The 16,403-nt window shown below is 40.5% G+C and overlaps 1 protein-coding gene across 8 annotated transcripts in view; it reads left to right on the plus strand.

Moving 5' to 3' along the window:
* Positions 1–1,713: 1,713 nt before the first annotated feature.
* The window catches only part of LOC113013941 (myelin transcription factor 1-like), a 68,661-nt gene continuing 53,971 nt past the window's right edge, over positions 1,714–16,403 (plus strand). For 4 of the 8 annotated variants that reach the window (XR_013904064.1, XM_026155186.2, XM_026155190.2 and 1 more), the window contains exons 1-10: positions 1,774–2,013; positions 3,405–3,459; positions 4,545–4,578; positions 4,724–4,792; positions 8,794–9,026; positions 11,344–12,408; positions 12,483–12,602; positions 13,258–13,348; positions 13,711–13,824; positions 13,908–14,125. Coding sequence is in view for 7 of the 8 variants with exons in the window: in XM_026155186.2 (XP_026010971.1) it covers positions 3,405–3,459; positions 4,545–4,578; positions 4,724–4,792; positions 8,794–9,026; positions 11,344–12,408; positions 12,483–12,602; positions 13,258–13,348; positions 13,711–13,824; positions 13,908–14,125 (1,999 nt within the window). In the remaining variant the exon portion in view is untranslated. Of the gene's footprint in view, positions 2,014–3,221; positions 3,313–3,404; positions 3,460–4,544; positions 4,579–4,723; positions 4,793–8,793; positions 9,027–11,343; positions 12,409–12,482; positions 12,603–13,257; positions 13,349–13,710; positions 13,825–13,907; positions 14,126–16,403 lie in introns of all 8 variants that reach the window. The other 4 variants (XM_080294717.1, XM_026155187.2, XM_026155188.2 and 1 more) reach the window with 4 other exon arrangements.

A 16,403-nucleotide genomic window follows, 5' to 3' on the forward strand; every position in this document is an offset into this window, starting at 1 on the left:
GTGATATGCACAATTACAATACTGTGCAAAGGTTTTGAGTCACCTCTCATTTCTTTCCATTTTGCTTTCCAGGAGCCAGACATTCAAAAATCAAAAAATCAACATTTTCACACCTATGCTTTTTTTATTTGTTTGTTCAATCATTAATTCTGACCTATCAATCATTTCAGCATCAAAAGACACACCTACACCCACTCCTACCCAACATACACACTCGTATACACACATTGACGTAAACAATGGCAGAAAATTATGGGAAATTCAGGAAAGGAATAAATAAGTGTTGTCTACACATAACAGAAAACATAGCAAAGAACCAATCTTCAGTGATATCTTTAGACACTTTGTTTTGGGCAGCCTGTAATGAAAACAAGGAATTTGTCCCCATTTCTTGAGTTAAATCTATGAAAAATGCCAAAGATAACACAATTTGACAGGCACTAATTAATAATTGTATCAACAGGCTTAGCTTGACCATTTTCTTTTTGTTGAACACTTGGCATATCTCAGAACGGTGTGCAGGGAGTCTCTAAAACATCTGAGAAAGCTAGAGTTTTTAAAAACTCTACAGCAGATGAACAGTATCTGAAAGTCAAAAACTGGAAAAGATCCAGCAAAGACCTGACACAGGACCTGAGAGATGCATCCAATCTGTTGTTCACTGAAGACTCATTAGAAGTTGTCTCAGAGGAAAAGTGGCTTTCATGGCATGGGATACCATCGAGTATCATGAAAGTTTCTCTGTGCAGGCAAAATTGAATTTTAGAGTGCCGAGGGCCGAAGACCTCTCCCTTCAGTCATTTATGAGCAGTCTGTACTCAGTCAGGCACACAGGGCTCTATTCCACATCCTAAGTATGAGCTCTTGGCTTCTGGCAGAAAGTAGAGTCCTAAAATGTGGCTGAATAGCATTAACGTTTCATTTGTCCCTACACCAATTAAGCTTTTACATCAGAGCTTTGTGTAGCACAGGGGTTTTCTGTGGAGTATTGGTTGCTTTTAAGCTGCTTGGTTTGTCATTATCGATCCACTTCTATTTGGTATTTCTTTAGTCTTTCTTTTAATGTTTATTGGCTCTTTTAAAAAGCAGTTTCTGTGACAGCACTTTACACATTTCTGTAAAATTTGTCTTAGGGGACAATAAAGTATACTGTACCGTATCAAGAAGCCATTAATAAGAAGGAAACTGATAGAAATGGCAAACCAGAGGCAACAGGACTTATGTAGAGATTAATCAAATTTGATATTTTTATTTAACATGTTGCCATTATGTAACGATATGGCCCAGAGATGAGCTTTGAATGTTGTTCAAGAACCCTTGAGAACTATTTGTGAAGACACTTACAGAAGTTACAGGAAAGTGTTCCTAAAAGAGAGTTCAGCCTGTGTAAAGATTAAAGGTGGTCAAACACTGAATTTCAAGCTCGTTGGGACTGTGGAAACTGGAGTTTGCTTGTTTGTCTTATTTTATTTTCCCAGGTCTTGATAGATCTTTGCACCTAGTTCATCAGCAATGAATGAAGCAATGAGGTCTGTTTCAAGACTAAGGGAGAACAAAATCTTTGTCTCTGATGTCTGTGAGCTGAGTTCTGCAGCTAACAATGTCCAGCAGAATGCAGTTCTGTCAGAGGAGTGCTGCAGCCTCAGCTGCGCGGGGACTGAGAGGAGCGTGTCGTCGCTGCTGGCTCTGGCTCTTTAAATACTGGCTGCCTCCGGCACTTCGCGGCCGGCCGAGGGGGGAGCCCAGCCCCGGTGGGCCGGTTGCAGCTCTCCTGGGCTCCTGCAGGAGGCACTGCAGCGGGGTTTCTGTCCGTGGTGCTGGAGAGTCGGCAGTCTCTGTCCGGGGTGCTGAACGGCTCGGTTTGCTGCTGCCGCCTCGCAGACTCGGCCCCCTGTGTCCGGCTTGGCTCCGCACTTCTTTCGGGCTCGTAGTCGTTGGAGCGTTACCGGAACGTCCTTCTGCCCGGAGATGTGTCTGCGAGGGGGGAGGGGAGGGCAGTAGTCTGAGCGTAAGGTAAGGCCGAGCTGTGTCTGCGTGACAAAGAGCAGCGTATGCGTGGATGTTGTGAGGCCTCGGCTGCAGACTGTGACGCTGGATTTGGTGCCGAGCGGTGCGGATGAAGCGAGGACGTATTTAGGTTTCCATGTTTTTAACTCGTTTCCTTCCACGGAGAATCATTGGAGATCTGCCTTTTCATCCGATTATTATTATGGGCCGCTAGGTGTTTCCGGCGGTTCTTTGGCGGCCCCAGAAGTGAGAGCCCGAAACGGGAACAGCCCGTCCTCCGCCGGCCGCAGGCCTGGTGGTGCTCAGCCGATCGGCCTGTAGCTCATTCTGTGTTCTCATTTCTCTTTTTGTCAATTGCTGTCAACGTGAAAAAAAGCTTTCAGCAGGATGAGGTCACCTGAAACTTTAGTCATCCTGAAATCCCGATCTGTCACGTCTACAGCTGACTGCTGTCGACTGCCTTCTAGGACGTAGCCTGCTTTACTTTGAGCTCCAAAATCACGAGCATTGATCAGAAAGTCCATCTGTTTACTGATGGAATATTTGAATAGTTAGACTGTACGCTCACACAACATGTCTGCATTGGATACTGTAAGTGTCAAAACGGGGCTCCCCCCTCACGAAATAATTTAGTCATACTTTTGAACTAATGGATATTTGTATTGTTCTTGCCGTCCAATGATTTTTAACTTTAGCCAAGAAAAGTGGCTCAATCTGCAACAAGACCGTTGAAATAATTCAAGCTCATCTTTCCAAAGCTAAATAGATAGCAGTAAATCATTACGTAAGAAATATATTTGTCTACATTTGATTTTGATGTTTTCTGATATGAGAATCAAAATACAGATTTTGGTCAAATCTGTTTGGATGTGGAATTCGCTCACTATATAAACATACAACACACAACAGCAACAGCTAATGTTTGGTGTTCCCAGTGACATGCTACATTGCTGTCTGAGCATGTACAGTATACTAGACCCATGTGCACCCACATATTTCTCCAAAATACACATTTTCTGGTACCTTTGGAAAGATTTTCTTTTAGAAAAGTAGAGTTTTCACATTTCTACCGCCATAAAATTGTGGGATTCACAAGAGAAAGATTAAAGATCTTTAGTTAGAATATAAGCAAGCAGCTTAATATAGTGTATAACATAGTTGTCCTACAACACTAGCTGACTGTAAGGTGGTGTTGTGTGTTTTGTGTGTTTTAGCCAGCAAAAATGAGTTCAAAGTTCAGACTCTGAGCCCGCGGTGGACCAGTACAGAACCAGTCAACCAGAGAGGACAAGCCTCAGTGACAATGTACCTATCTGTCTGCCTGCCTGTCTGTCTGTCTGACTGTCTGTCTACACTTCCTCACTTGTGAATGTTACTCATGTCCCTCTGTTACTTAGATGAGTCAAGACACTACAGAGACACGAACACGAACCCGCTCCAAAGGCATCCGGGGTCAGTATATACACACCCACACACACAAATAACATTTCTAATACATTAAAAAAATGTTGAAATGAACGCTATAGTTTGCATAAAGCTCTTATCATTTTCACCATGACAAAGAGGGTGGAGTACTGAGAAAGCACTAACACACTTGCTTACCAGACCTTCCTACTTACAACAGTAGTCAAGACAGCTGTAGCTGTTGTAGATGAAATTCATTTTTGGAGTGTTGCTTGGACGTATCTTTACTGTTGTAAATGGACTGATTCTTACATAGCACTTTTCTACTCTCCCGGAGCACTCAAAGCGCTTTATACAACATGTCACATTCACCCATTCATGCCCATTCACACAAGACCTTCTTCTATGCTTTTTAGAAAAAAAGAAGCTAACTAGCACATACATTCTCAAGTGAATGCATCAGAGAGCAACTTGGGGTTAGTATCGTGCATGCAGACTGGGGGCGACAGGGATCAAACCAAAAACCTTCCAATCAGCAGGTGACCTGCTCTACCACCTGAGCTACAGCCACCACATACCCTGTGGTCTACTCATAGGGTGCAGGCTTCCTATGGATGCTGGCATTGAACTGTGTGCTGATAATAAGCAGATGGTCACTTTTATCTCTTCTTCTTTTATCATTATCTTGTTTTTTTCATTTGCCTTGGCACACTCCTCAGAGCAGTTCTCAGCACTTACCAAACACATTTTAACAATTTTTCCTGTGCCATGCATGCTGAAGGATAGAACTCTCTCCAAACCATTATCATTTGTGACAAATGCTTGTTGTGCATTAGTATTTTAAATTATCATGTGTCATTAACCTGCATATAATCTTAAATATTGACACCGAAACAAAAAATTGGCATGCTATGTGTAAAAATATAATAGTACATCTCGTCACTCTGTGGGACAAGATGTCCTCTAATTCTCCAACTTACATTGTAATGGAGAAGATGCCATCTATCTCTTACAGTAAGCAAATCATGTCGACTATAAGCAGAGCTCACAAGATAATACGCTCAGAGTTTTCACTTCAGTTAAAGCCAAATTATTGTTATATCAGTATCTAACATGTCTTCCTGTTTCATCAGAACTGGTGGCACAAGAAATGAAGCAAGACTTAAGGTAAACGAGTTTATAACTCAGCATAAAAAGTTATAAATTATATATATATATATATATATATATATATATATATATATATATATATATATATATATATATAATGTGTGTAAAAAAATTGTATTTCTTTTGACTTGATGTGTGTCAGTAGCAGTTGTCCCACTCCTGGATGTGATGGTAAAGGCCATGTCAGTGGAAGGTACTCACGACACAGGAGGTAAGATTGTTAAATATATATAAGAAATCAGTCAGTCATCATAAAAGACTGTATGCTGCCTAGTACATAGTGTGTATATGAAAGCTTAGGTGTAACAAATCAGTGACAGGCTCTGGTGCCATGTTTTTGGTCCTTACCCCTAGGACATGCCGAGCAAAAAAAACCCCTCTCTCTCAGTCTTGCACGCTCTCCCTCTCTCTCTCTCTCTCTCTCTCTCTCTCTCTCTCTCTCTCTCTCTCTCTCTCACACACACACACACACACACACACACACACACACACACACACACAATAAATACAGTGAATAAATAGAATCATATAGTTATAATAGTAACTATCAGTAGCATCATTTCGGCTTCTCATCAGCACCATGGACAGCAACCCTAGTCAGAGGTTGGGGGTAACAGGCATATTTATTTAAGCTTATGCTATAAACTCATGCCATCTTCTTCAACTAGACAACCGTAAACCTAAACCAGGTTTAGCCATGCTGACGTAACTGTACCCTAATGTATATAACAATGGAAGAAATGAGGAAAACACACTGACCACAGGTCCTCATAGACTGGCTAGACAGGGTTATCATACCAAACAAGCACATTCATTTTAGAAAGCCCTTATAGGTATGTTACACACACATATTACAGTATGAATGCATACATTCAATACATAAATGGTAACAATGCTTCAGTTCTTTACAAAAACACAAACTACATGTCACCAAGTCTTGGAACTCGTGCTGTCGTATTCTGTTCTTCTTATTTTGAGCTCCACTGTTTTGATTCAACTTGCCAAGCATATTTGATGATATTGCTGCACTGACAAACTATTGTTTTTCACTAACTGTATTACAAACTGTTGCAGAGCTGATGTCAGCAGGTTCATGTGCATTTTCCACAAAATGACAGAGAGCAAGGTGAAAAAATGCAAGTAAAATCCCAATTTAAAAAAAAAATTGGCACACTGTGTAAGAGGAAAATAAAAGAAGGCAATGATTTGTAGAGCTCATATATTCATATTTTATTCATAATACAATATAGAAAACAAATGTTTAAACGTTACTATTTCATGAAAAATATAACCTCATTTTGAATTTCGATGTCAGCAACGCATCTTAAAAACACTGGAAGAGCACAACAAAAGGCTGGAAAAGTAAGTGGTACTAAAAAAGAAACACCTAGAGGAACATTTTGCAACCAATTAGGTTACTTGGCAGCAGGTCAGTAACATTACTTACTGTGAAAACAGCATCTTAGCGAGGCAGTGCTTCTCAGAAGTAAAAATAGGCAAAGTTCATCATTCAGGAAAAAAAATGCAAATTGTGGAAAAATCTTAGAATAACACCAAAGTGGGCAAAATGGAGGCTCATCCGATCTGTGAAGACTAGCCTCTGTCAGTGCGCCCCAGGGTGGCTGTGGCTACAATGTAGCTTGCCATCACCAGTGTGTGAATGGGTGGATGACTGGATATGTAAAGCGCTTTGGAGTCCTTAGGGACTAGTAAAGCGCTATATAAATACAGGCCATTTACCATTTACCATTTAGCCTTCACAAGATGAGGAACGATTTTAAAAAGCCCCATGTTTTACTTGTTTTACTTAGACAGAGAATCACACACCCACAGAGAAACTCAAACCCTGGGTCTGAGGCCCTGTGACTAGGGATGGGTATCGAAAACCAGTTCTTGTTGAGAACCGGTTCCCACTGTTTCAATTCCTTGGAATTGTTTGCCAGTTTTGCAAACGATTCCCTTATCGATTCCAGTCGCCCCGAATGACGTCACCACGTTGCAGAGCGTCATTTACCTGGCAGGAAACACGGCGCCTAACGCTCAAAAGTTTGATTATATTTTATGAGAACGGATGACAACAGGGCAACTTGCAATACTTGAAAAGTAGATATTTAATTTAAGGGAGGAAACACTACGAATACGCGATCTGCCTTATTACAAAACCTGCCATTACTGTGCATTTAGGTTACCATGATGAGAGAGACAGAGTCTGGCTGGCTCAGATGCTGGCAGTTCTCACTGCTGTCTACCGGTAGCGTCTCCTTTCAGGCCAGGATAGACGAATGTCACCAAGCAGTGACTAAGGTTGTGGTCAAAGGCTTGCACTCATTTGCCAGCAGATGCCCCCGATTTTCAGTAAGTGAATGTGTTTAATTGTAGGCAGGGACATTACTGGATATTCTTGGGTAATTGCTACTGAATCATTTATGTTGTACTTTGTTATTGCTACAGAAGAATATTTATTTTATTATTTTACATTTATAATTGTTTTTCCTGGGGACCCTGTGACACCCCATTGAAGAGCCGTAGGCTGTGGATCTCTTAAGATCTCACTGTTGGGTTTGTAAGGCCATGTTACTCCTGAAGATATAGAGAAGATATAAAACAAAGTTCTAAGCTAATCAACCTTAGTGTTCTCCTTTTTTAAAAAGAATCGATAAAAGAATCGATAAAGAATCGAATCGTTAAAGAGTTGAAAATGGAATCAGAATCGTGAAAATCTTATCAATACCCATCCCTACCCGTGACCATTATTTGTATTTTTTCGCAATGTAGTCAGGATGACAAAAAGCCAGAGCTCTGTCTAGCCAAATATTCTGTCGTGTTGCTGTGCTGAAGCCAGGTTTTGGCATCAACGTGCAAGATACAGGAGACAGGACGTGAAAGCCTTTAACTTTTATTATTTGTAACCTACAAGGAAGAGAGATAAACAGAGAGCCAGGTCAGAACTGAACCAGGACACGTAAAGCAGAGGACTACACAGGAGAAGCATGAGGGATGATGCAACAAGCAATACAGAGGGTTTAAATACAAAAAAGCAAATGGGCAAAGTGGAGACACCTGAAGAGCACAGCTGAACTGAATCTGACTAAATAGACAGGGGAAGCAAAACTGAACATAGTGTACTTTCAATTCATTTTTTTTTGTCACATTCACAGTATAACATGCAGCGAAATGCTTGCGTCTGAGCTGCGCACAGGCTGCAGACATCGCTCCAAAGGTGTGTGTAGCTTTACCACTATACCAACACAACAAGAGACAAGGAACTATCAAAATAAAACAGGAACTAACTGAGCAGGCAACAGATTCATATATAAACTAGACATGGCAACAGAAACACAGATTTGACATAGAAACAGAAAGGTAAACACTGAAACAAGACTGACTGACTGAGGACTAAACACAGACAAGACAAGGGCACAGGAGAAAAGGGAGGCAAAAATTCAAGGGACTCAAAACATAAACTGAATATACTTGACCTAAAACTAAAACTAACATTTTTAATTAAGAGTTTAGACAAAAAAAAAAAAAAAAACAGGACTATGACAGAATTACTAAATGGTAAATGGCCTGTATTTATATAGCGCTTTACTAGTCCCTAAGGACCCCAAAGCGCTTTACATATCCAGTCATCCACCCATTCACACACACATTCACACACTGGTGATGGCAAGCTACATTGTAGCCACAGCCACCCTGGGGCGCACTGACAGAGGCGAGGCTGCCGGACACTGGCGCCACCAGGCCCTCTGACCACCACCAGTAGGCAACGGGTGAAGTGTCTTGCCCAAGGACACAACGACTGAGACTAGAAATATTATGATAAACAAAATTAGAAAGTCTTCACAGAACAAATCCCCAAATAAGTTCACTAAACACAAAACGCTGGGTCAATGACCTTGGAACTATGGCATAAACAAACATTAGCTCAAAACTATCACACTATCAAACATAAAGCGCTAGGGATTAAGCACCTTCTCTAACTTGTATTCACAATTAAAACCGAGTTAGAATTACGAATTAATCTAGCAAGCATGACTTTGGACTGCGAGAGGAAGCCAGAGTACCTGAAGGAAAAAACTTTGTTGCTAGTAGTATCTAGACTCTCCAGTGTTGCTCACACACCTCAATATAGTATGTGACAGAACACTAATTACTTGTTAGGTTTCTTTCTGACATTATACACATCAGTAACCATGTTTCTCTTTTCAGCATACTTGGTTGCCCAATTGTGAAGAAAAGGAAGCTGGAGGAGGCTGAGGCCGGGGAGAACCAGTCCGCTCCCAAGAGAAAGAATCAGTCTGCTAAACAGGCAGCAGATGGAGGGTTGACTGCAGACAGTGACACAGCAGAAGAGGAAGAGGAGGAGCAGAAAGAGAATGAAGGGGATGAAGAAAACAAGGACAAGAAGGCCAAAACAACAAGCAGGCCAGAGTCAATAAAACGTGAGTAAATCCAAACTAGAGCAGTTGCCTCCTTACCCGCCAAGCAAAACTGGCTCCTGTATACATAGTTATTTTAAGTATGTACAGTCAGGGAAAACAATTATTTGAACCCCTGCTGATTTTGTAACTTTTCCCACTACCAAAGAAATGGTCAGTCTATAATTTCAATGGCAGGTTTATTTGAACAATGAGAGACTTTACTTTATTGATTTATATAGTACTCTTCACAGGATAAAAACCACAAAGTGCTTCACAATAATATAAAACAGATAAACATAAAACAGTACAATCAAATATACAGCACAAATCTAATTAAAAACTAGTCTAAAGATGGAGGGAGAGAATTCCACAACCTTGGGGCCACCGCTCTGGTTTTAAAACGTGTTCGGGGGACTACCAACAGCCTTTGAAATCAATAAAGTAAAGTAAAGTAAAGTAAAGTAAAGTAAAGTAAAGTAAAGTAAAGTAAAGTAAGAGACAGAACAATAACCAAAAAATCCAGAAAAATGGATTTGAAAAAAGTTACAACTTAATTTGCATCTTCATGAAGGAAATAAATATTTGATCCCTTTGCAAAACGTGGTTTAGTACTTTGTAGCAAAATCTTTTTTGGTAACTGGAGAAGTCAGACGTGTCTTGTAGCTGGCCACAAGTTTTGCACACATCTCAGGGGGGATTTTGTCCCACTCCTCTTTGCAGATCCTCTCCAAGTCATTAATGTTTCATGGCTGATGTTTGGCAACTCTAACCTTCAGCTCCCTCCACAGATTTTCTGTGGGATTGGAGACTGACTAGGCCACTCCAAGACCTTAATATGCTTCGTCTTGAGCCAATCCTTTGTTGCCTTGGTCGTGTGTTTTGGATCATTGTCATGCTGGAATACTCACCCACGACCCATTTTCAATACCCTGGCTAAAGGAAGGTGGTTCTCACCCAAGATTTGATGGTACATGGCCCCATCCATCCTCCCTTTGATGTGATACAGTTGTTCTGTCCCCTTGGCAGAAAAACACCCTCAAAGCATGTTTCTACCTCCATGTTTGACGGTGGGGATAATATTCTTGGAGTCATTGACAGCATTCTTCCTCCTCCAAACATGGCAAGTTGAGTTGATGCCAAATAGCTCGGTTTTGGTCTCATTTGACCACAACACCTTCACCAAGTCCTCTTTTGAAACATTGAGATATTTCGTGACAAACTTCAAAGTTTGAGTAGTTCTGGCCTGATTCCTCACCGTTCTTATTCTCATAAACTCCACGAGGTGAGATCTTGTGTGGAGCTCCAGACCGAGGGAGACTGGCAGTTATTTTATCATTCTCCCATATGCGAATAATCGCGCCAACTGTTGTCACCTTCTCACCCAACTGCTTGGCAATGGTCTTGTAGTCCATTCCAGCCTTGTGTAGGTCCACAATCGTGTCCCTGACATCCATGGAAAACTCTGGTCTTGGCCATGGTGCAGAGTTTGGAATCTGGATCGATTGATTGCTTCTATGGACAGCTGTCTTTTATACAGGTAACGAGCTGAAAAGGCTCCAAATGTCAGCTTGTTACCTGTATAAAATACACCTGGGAGCCAGAAAACTTGCTGATTGATGGGGGATCAAATACTTATTTCCTAGTCAAAAGTTTGGACACACCTTCTCATTGAATGGTTTTTCAGATCTTTTATTGTTGTAATTTGTTATGGAATAATAAACTGTAAAGCCTCTGAAAATGGAGGGGCTGTGCATAAAAGTTCCTAAACAGATAGCGCAAGACCTTTGTTAACATCAATCTTGTTTGTGGTGTACAGACACAAAATTACAATTTCTGTCACTGTCAACTCTGATGTTACTCTGATGTGGGTGAAGTAGATCTTAAAATGTAATGCCTACTTACATAAAAGTAACATTGTAGACTTTGAAAAATATTGATAAAGGTACATGTAGTTGTAATTCCTTACTTCAACCTGAAACTGATCCGAGTTTCCATTTTGTAGTTGAAATATAGACACATTAAAGCATATGTAATCCAGTGTCACAGAAATGAGCTTTGTATAAAAACAAGGACATTAAAAAACATAATCAGTATTTCAGTGACTGTGACGAACAGAACCGTTTCAAGATAGCGGAGAGTTTGGCATGAGTGTAGACCAAAGCCAACTTCCAGAACAGTTGACTTTGGTCTACAGTTTGGTTTGCATGCTTCACTTCACTCTTGCTAAACAAATCACATCAAGTCACCTGCAAGATCAGTCACAATGCTTGTTTTTGTGAGATGACACAGACAAAACAATCTGTGGCAATGACATTTATCTGTACTTTGAACTCCACAGCAGAGGCCTCACAGGTGACAAAAGTAACAGCAGTGTGTCCTTCAGCTGACCTTGACATGAACAAACACATCAGTGCAAAGGCTGAGAACAAAACTGTGAGTGAGAAAGCTGGTGAGGAAGTAAAACCTGCTGATGACCTTCAGCAGGAGGAAACAGAGACAAAGGATGTGAAGGATGCTTGTCTGATGACAAAGAATCAGCCATCTGCGGAACCCGCAGAGCTAACAGGCATTCCTGATCTAAAAGAAACAAAGGAGGCGGAAGAAGCAGAAGAACAGGAAGAAAATGGACAGCAAAAAAGTCCTGAGAATATTGTAGAAGAGAGGGTAATAGAAAGACAAGTGATAAGCCAGAAAAACTCAGATCATCAGTATTCAAGTGGTGATTACGGCCATCTGGCCAAAGAGTCAAAGCAGCATAAGAGGGAAGCTGATGAAGAAGAGGTCGAAGAAGAGGAAGAAGAGGAAGAAGAGGAAGAAGAAGAAGAGGAGGATGGAACAGACAGGGAGGTCCTCCAAGAGGTTGACACTCCTTACACTTTGAGTCCACGCACTCAGGGATCTGAAACTGAAGTGTCACTCAGGGAAGAAAAGATCTGTACTCCCATGACTGAGGAAGAAGAGGATGAAGAACAGGAAGGGGAGAGAGAGGGGGAGGATCACAGACAAGAGAAGGAAGACAGTGAGATCCTGGGGGAGGAAGAGGAGGACCAAGACTCCAGTAAAGCCTCTCCAACAACAGTGGTTATAGAGGTCCGCTCTGAGGATGATGATGATGATGATGATGATGAAGATGAAGAGGAGGAAGAGGAGGAGGAGGAGGAAGAAGAGGAAGGAGAGGAGCAGGATCGTGTCTCAGAGGGCTCGGGAATAACAGACGACTCAGAGAACTGGGATATGACTCGGGGGAACCTGGGGCTGCTGGAGCAGGCTATTGCTCTGAAGGCGGAGGAAGTGAAGGAAGGCCAGGAGAGCCGGAGCTCCCTGGACTACCAACCATACACATCATCCAGCAAGAGCTCAGAGGCTGCTGCTGTAGCCCGCCGCACCACTCACTACAGCAAAGGTAAGAAACAGCAAAGTCAAATGTGAACGTGTTTGCATAGAAAGTAGGTGATCACTATCTAAATAAAATTCCAGAAAAAAAGGAAGTCAAGTGTCCAACGCCAGGGTGTGATGGGACGGGTCATGTGACTGGGCTGTATCCCCATCATCGCAGTCTGTCTGGATGTCCTCACAAAGACAGAATCCCTCCAGAGAGTAAGTATAGCTTACCATTAACTTCATTGACCAACATTCAAATGTGTGCACTTTGAATTATCACCATGATTAATAAATACTGACCAATAATGCTAACACACAAACCTGTTTCTAAAAAAGTGTCCCTAATATTGTAGGGTGTTTACCTTGCGATTTAAAGTGCCTTAAGGTGATTGGTGCTATATGACTGGCCAACACTGAATTGACTAGATAATAAAATCACCAAATTCTAGGTAGCATCCTGCAAATTTATATTTAGTAATGTTATTTCGGAATACAATATCATCATAGGTTTTCACAGATGGGTGAATCCCTATCTTTACTTTTGGGGTGCTTTTTTTTCCCTGACCTGTATGTTTGTTTATTAGTTGTGAGGTGTTCCACAGCATTAGACGTCACATCCTCAGCATATTAAGTCAACTATTTTACATAGGCTTTTAACTTTTTTGGAATTCAGGTTGTAAATATTATTATTAACTCTACCAGCTTTACCATTACTCTTACTTCCACTACTGCTGTAAATTCTGTATCTTTGCCACTTGTCCTTTTCTAGCTCATACAGGTGTACACGTACATTACTACTGTTACTGCTGTGAAACCACCTAATGCAAGATAAATGCACTGACCTGAGTTTGCACTTGCTGTGTGTCTGTAGTCCTGGCCATGCATGAGAACGTCTTGAAGTGTCCTACTCCTGGCTGCACAGGCCAAGGCCATGTTAACAGCAACCGCAACACACATCGCAGGTTAATAAAGCACTCGATACACTCTGAACACTTTTTACAACAGTATATGAAACAGAAATTGACTGTCACTACTTCATAGAAAAGAACTTGTAAAAAGAGGCTTGTATTCTGATGGGTTTTTTTTAAATAGTTTAGTGTTAAAGATCCTAGATCTGATTGCACACACACACACACACACACACACACACACACACACACACACACACACACACACACACACACACACATTTGCAAAATAATACTGCATAACATTTCATTGTGCTCACATCTGCTTACACTGCTTTCCCAGCAATTCAGTGAGTTTCTATTGATGAGCATTTTATTCCTTTAAATGCAATATCATTGGCATGCCTCCCCATCAGTCTGTCCGGCTGCCCCATTGCCGCAGCTGCTAAGCTGAACAAGAACCAGGACAAACAGGTTCATTTACAGGCTTCAGCCAGTGAACCCTCTTCCAATTCTGACAGAGTGCTCAGGTGAGACATGCAAGAAAAATTTTCAACTAATTGATTCATACAATGTTAAAGTATCAGTACCTAAATCAGGGCTCTTTTTTTAGGCCCATGTGTTTTGTCAAACAGCTGGAGATCCCTCAGTATGGCAGCTACCGGCCCAACACGGTGACCACTACACCTCGAGCAAACCTGGCCAAGGAGCTGGAGAAATACTCCAAGGTGTCTTTTGACTATGCAAGCTTTGATGGTCAGGTTTTTGGAAAGCGTACGCTCATTCCAAAGACACCTAGCACTGCTGAAACATCACCCAAAGCCTTCAAAAGTAAGACACAATTTCACTTTGCTTTTATTTCTTAACAACTTACAGGCTTTTTACAACCAATCCAATCCAACTTTATTTATATAGCACTTTAAAAACAACAAAGTTGACCAAAGTGCTTTCCAATAATAAAACAGAGACAGCAGTTAAAAAACATACATTAAGCAGACAAAGAAAAATATAAATAACAATAAAATAAATACATAAATGAAAAAGAAGATAAAAATAAATCAGTATATATATTAAATATTAAAACATGAGTAAAATAGACAATAAGATATACAATGAATAAGATTAACAAAATAAAAAGATTAAGAGTGACCAACAGCTGACTAAAACTGACTACAAGCTGACTCTGGTACAACTCCTAAAAAGCCTTTGAAAAAAAGTGTATTTTTAAAAGTGATTTAAACATTTCAAGTGTTGGGGCCAGCCTAATATGGAGGGGCAGTTTATTCCATAATTTGGGTCCCCCCAGTGTTTCAGTCTCGGCATGGGGACAGCAAGGAGTGACTGGTCAGTTGATCTGGGAGACCTTTGTGGACTGTATTGGTGTAGAAGGTCTGACAGGTAAGAAGGAGCCAGGACATTTAAAACTTTAAAAGCAAACAATACAATTTTTAAATGAATTCTAAAATGGACAGGCAACCAAGTGTAAAGAGGCAAGAACAGGGGTAATGTGCTCACGTTTGCATGTCCCTGTCAACAGACAAGCTGCAGCATTCTGGACCATTTTCAAGCGTGATAGTGAAGCCTGATCAACACCAATATAAAGTCCATTACAATAATCAAGCCGAGTGGTCACAAATGCATGTAAAACTCTCTCCTAGTCACAAAAAGAAATAAAAGGTTTTACTTTAGAGAGCTGCCTCAGCTGAAAAAAGCTTTTTCTCACCACTGCATTTACCTATTTGTCCATTTTAAGAGCTGTGTCAATTTTTACTCCAAGGTATCGTTATGGTTTTAACATAAACTCTCTATGGCACTGTTTGTGAACCGCATTCCCTCTGTGCAAATTGTTATTTGTTTGGTATCTTCTGATCAATTGCAGTGTTATAATACATCCATATTACAAGTAGATGAAGGCTTAAATGAGATATTTCAAATGACAAAGGCAATATTTATCTCCTTTAAAGATACCAAAGAAAAAAACTTGGTGAATCTGATAAGCATTAAGCACTTTCCTTCACTGTCTTATTCTTGAATATATTTTAGAACCAAGCACTCCTGCAATCTCCAAACAATTTAAACACAGAATAATACAAAAAGAAAAAGATTATGTAGTTAAGGCTGGAAATGATGACCCAAATTAAGGATGCATGATGGACCGAGCAGTGAAGGAAAGTCAGGTACAGGTTAACATCCAAAAAAGTTTTTTTATTCAACCCCAAAACAAACTCGGTTAAACTACACAGAAAAATCTAAATGTTGGGCCCATAAAAGAGGTCAAAGTAACAAAACTACACAAGCACTACAACAACTGAAACAAACTGACCTACCTAAACAGACAAGTGGAAACTTAAATAGTGGCTGATCAGCCCACAAAAACAAAAAAAGGGATAAAACACACAAAAACCCAACTGAGACTAACATAACAAATTCCATTTCCCCCCCATGATCCAGAATTGTGGTATGACCCAATTTGCAGTTCTCCATATAAGCTTGCTCTGCCCCTTTTCCACCTCTTAGCTCATCAACCAAGGGACCCCAGCAGCTGTCACTGAGGTAAAGAAAACAGAAGAAAGATTAAATCATACATACATAACAGTGTAAACTAAAATATCCTCACTTATTTTAAAATACAGTATTATGTGAGTATATAAATGAATTAATTCTAAACCAAAACCAATTCTTTATTACCCTGTAAATGAAATCCTATATCTAAAGGAAGAAAAATGTAAATGTAGTGTTATGTGTAAGCCTCTGTTGTAACATTGATGTTTGGTGGACATTACCACTGTGTGGCTGTAACTGCAGCCATCACAATGCAATACAGGTGACAGTGAATAAGTAAAAGTAACACATGATACAAAAGAAAACTAAGCTACAAAGTAAAACATTAAAACAATTAAAAGAAACCAAACACAGAAACAAGAAGACACACACCAAACATGAGAAGAGAGACAGATGGGGAAAAATTCTAATTCTGTTATACATTTACCCTCCTCACATCCATCAAGCACAAGGTAACCTATCAGTTGAACTGTGGGAGGAAGCCGAACTACCTGGAAGATGCCAGGCACAGGGAAAACGTGCAAACTCCACATATGAAGGCCTCATT

Source organism: Astatotilapia calliptera, chromosome 20 (assembly GCF_964374335.1).
Source record: "Astatotilapia calliptera chromosome 20, fAstCal68.1, whole genome shotgun sequence".
NCBI classification, from domain to species: domain Eukaryota; kingdom Metazoa; phylum Chordata; class Actinopteri; order Cichliformes; family Cichlidae; genus Astatotilapia; species Astatotilapia calliptera.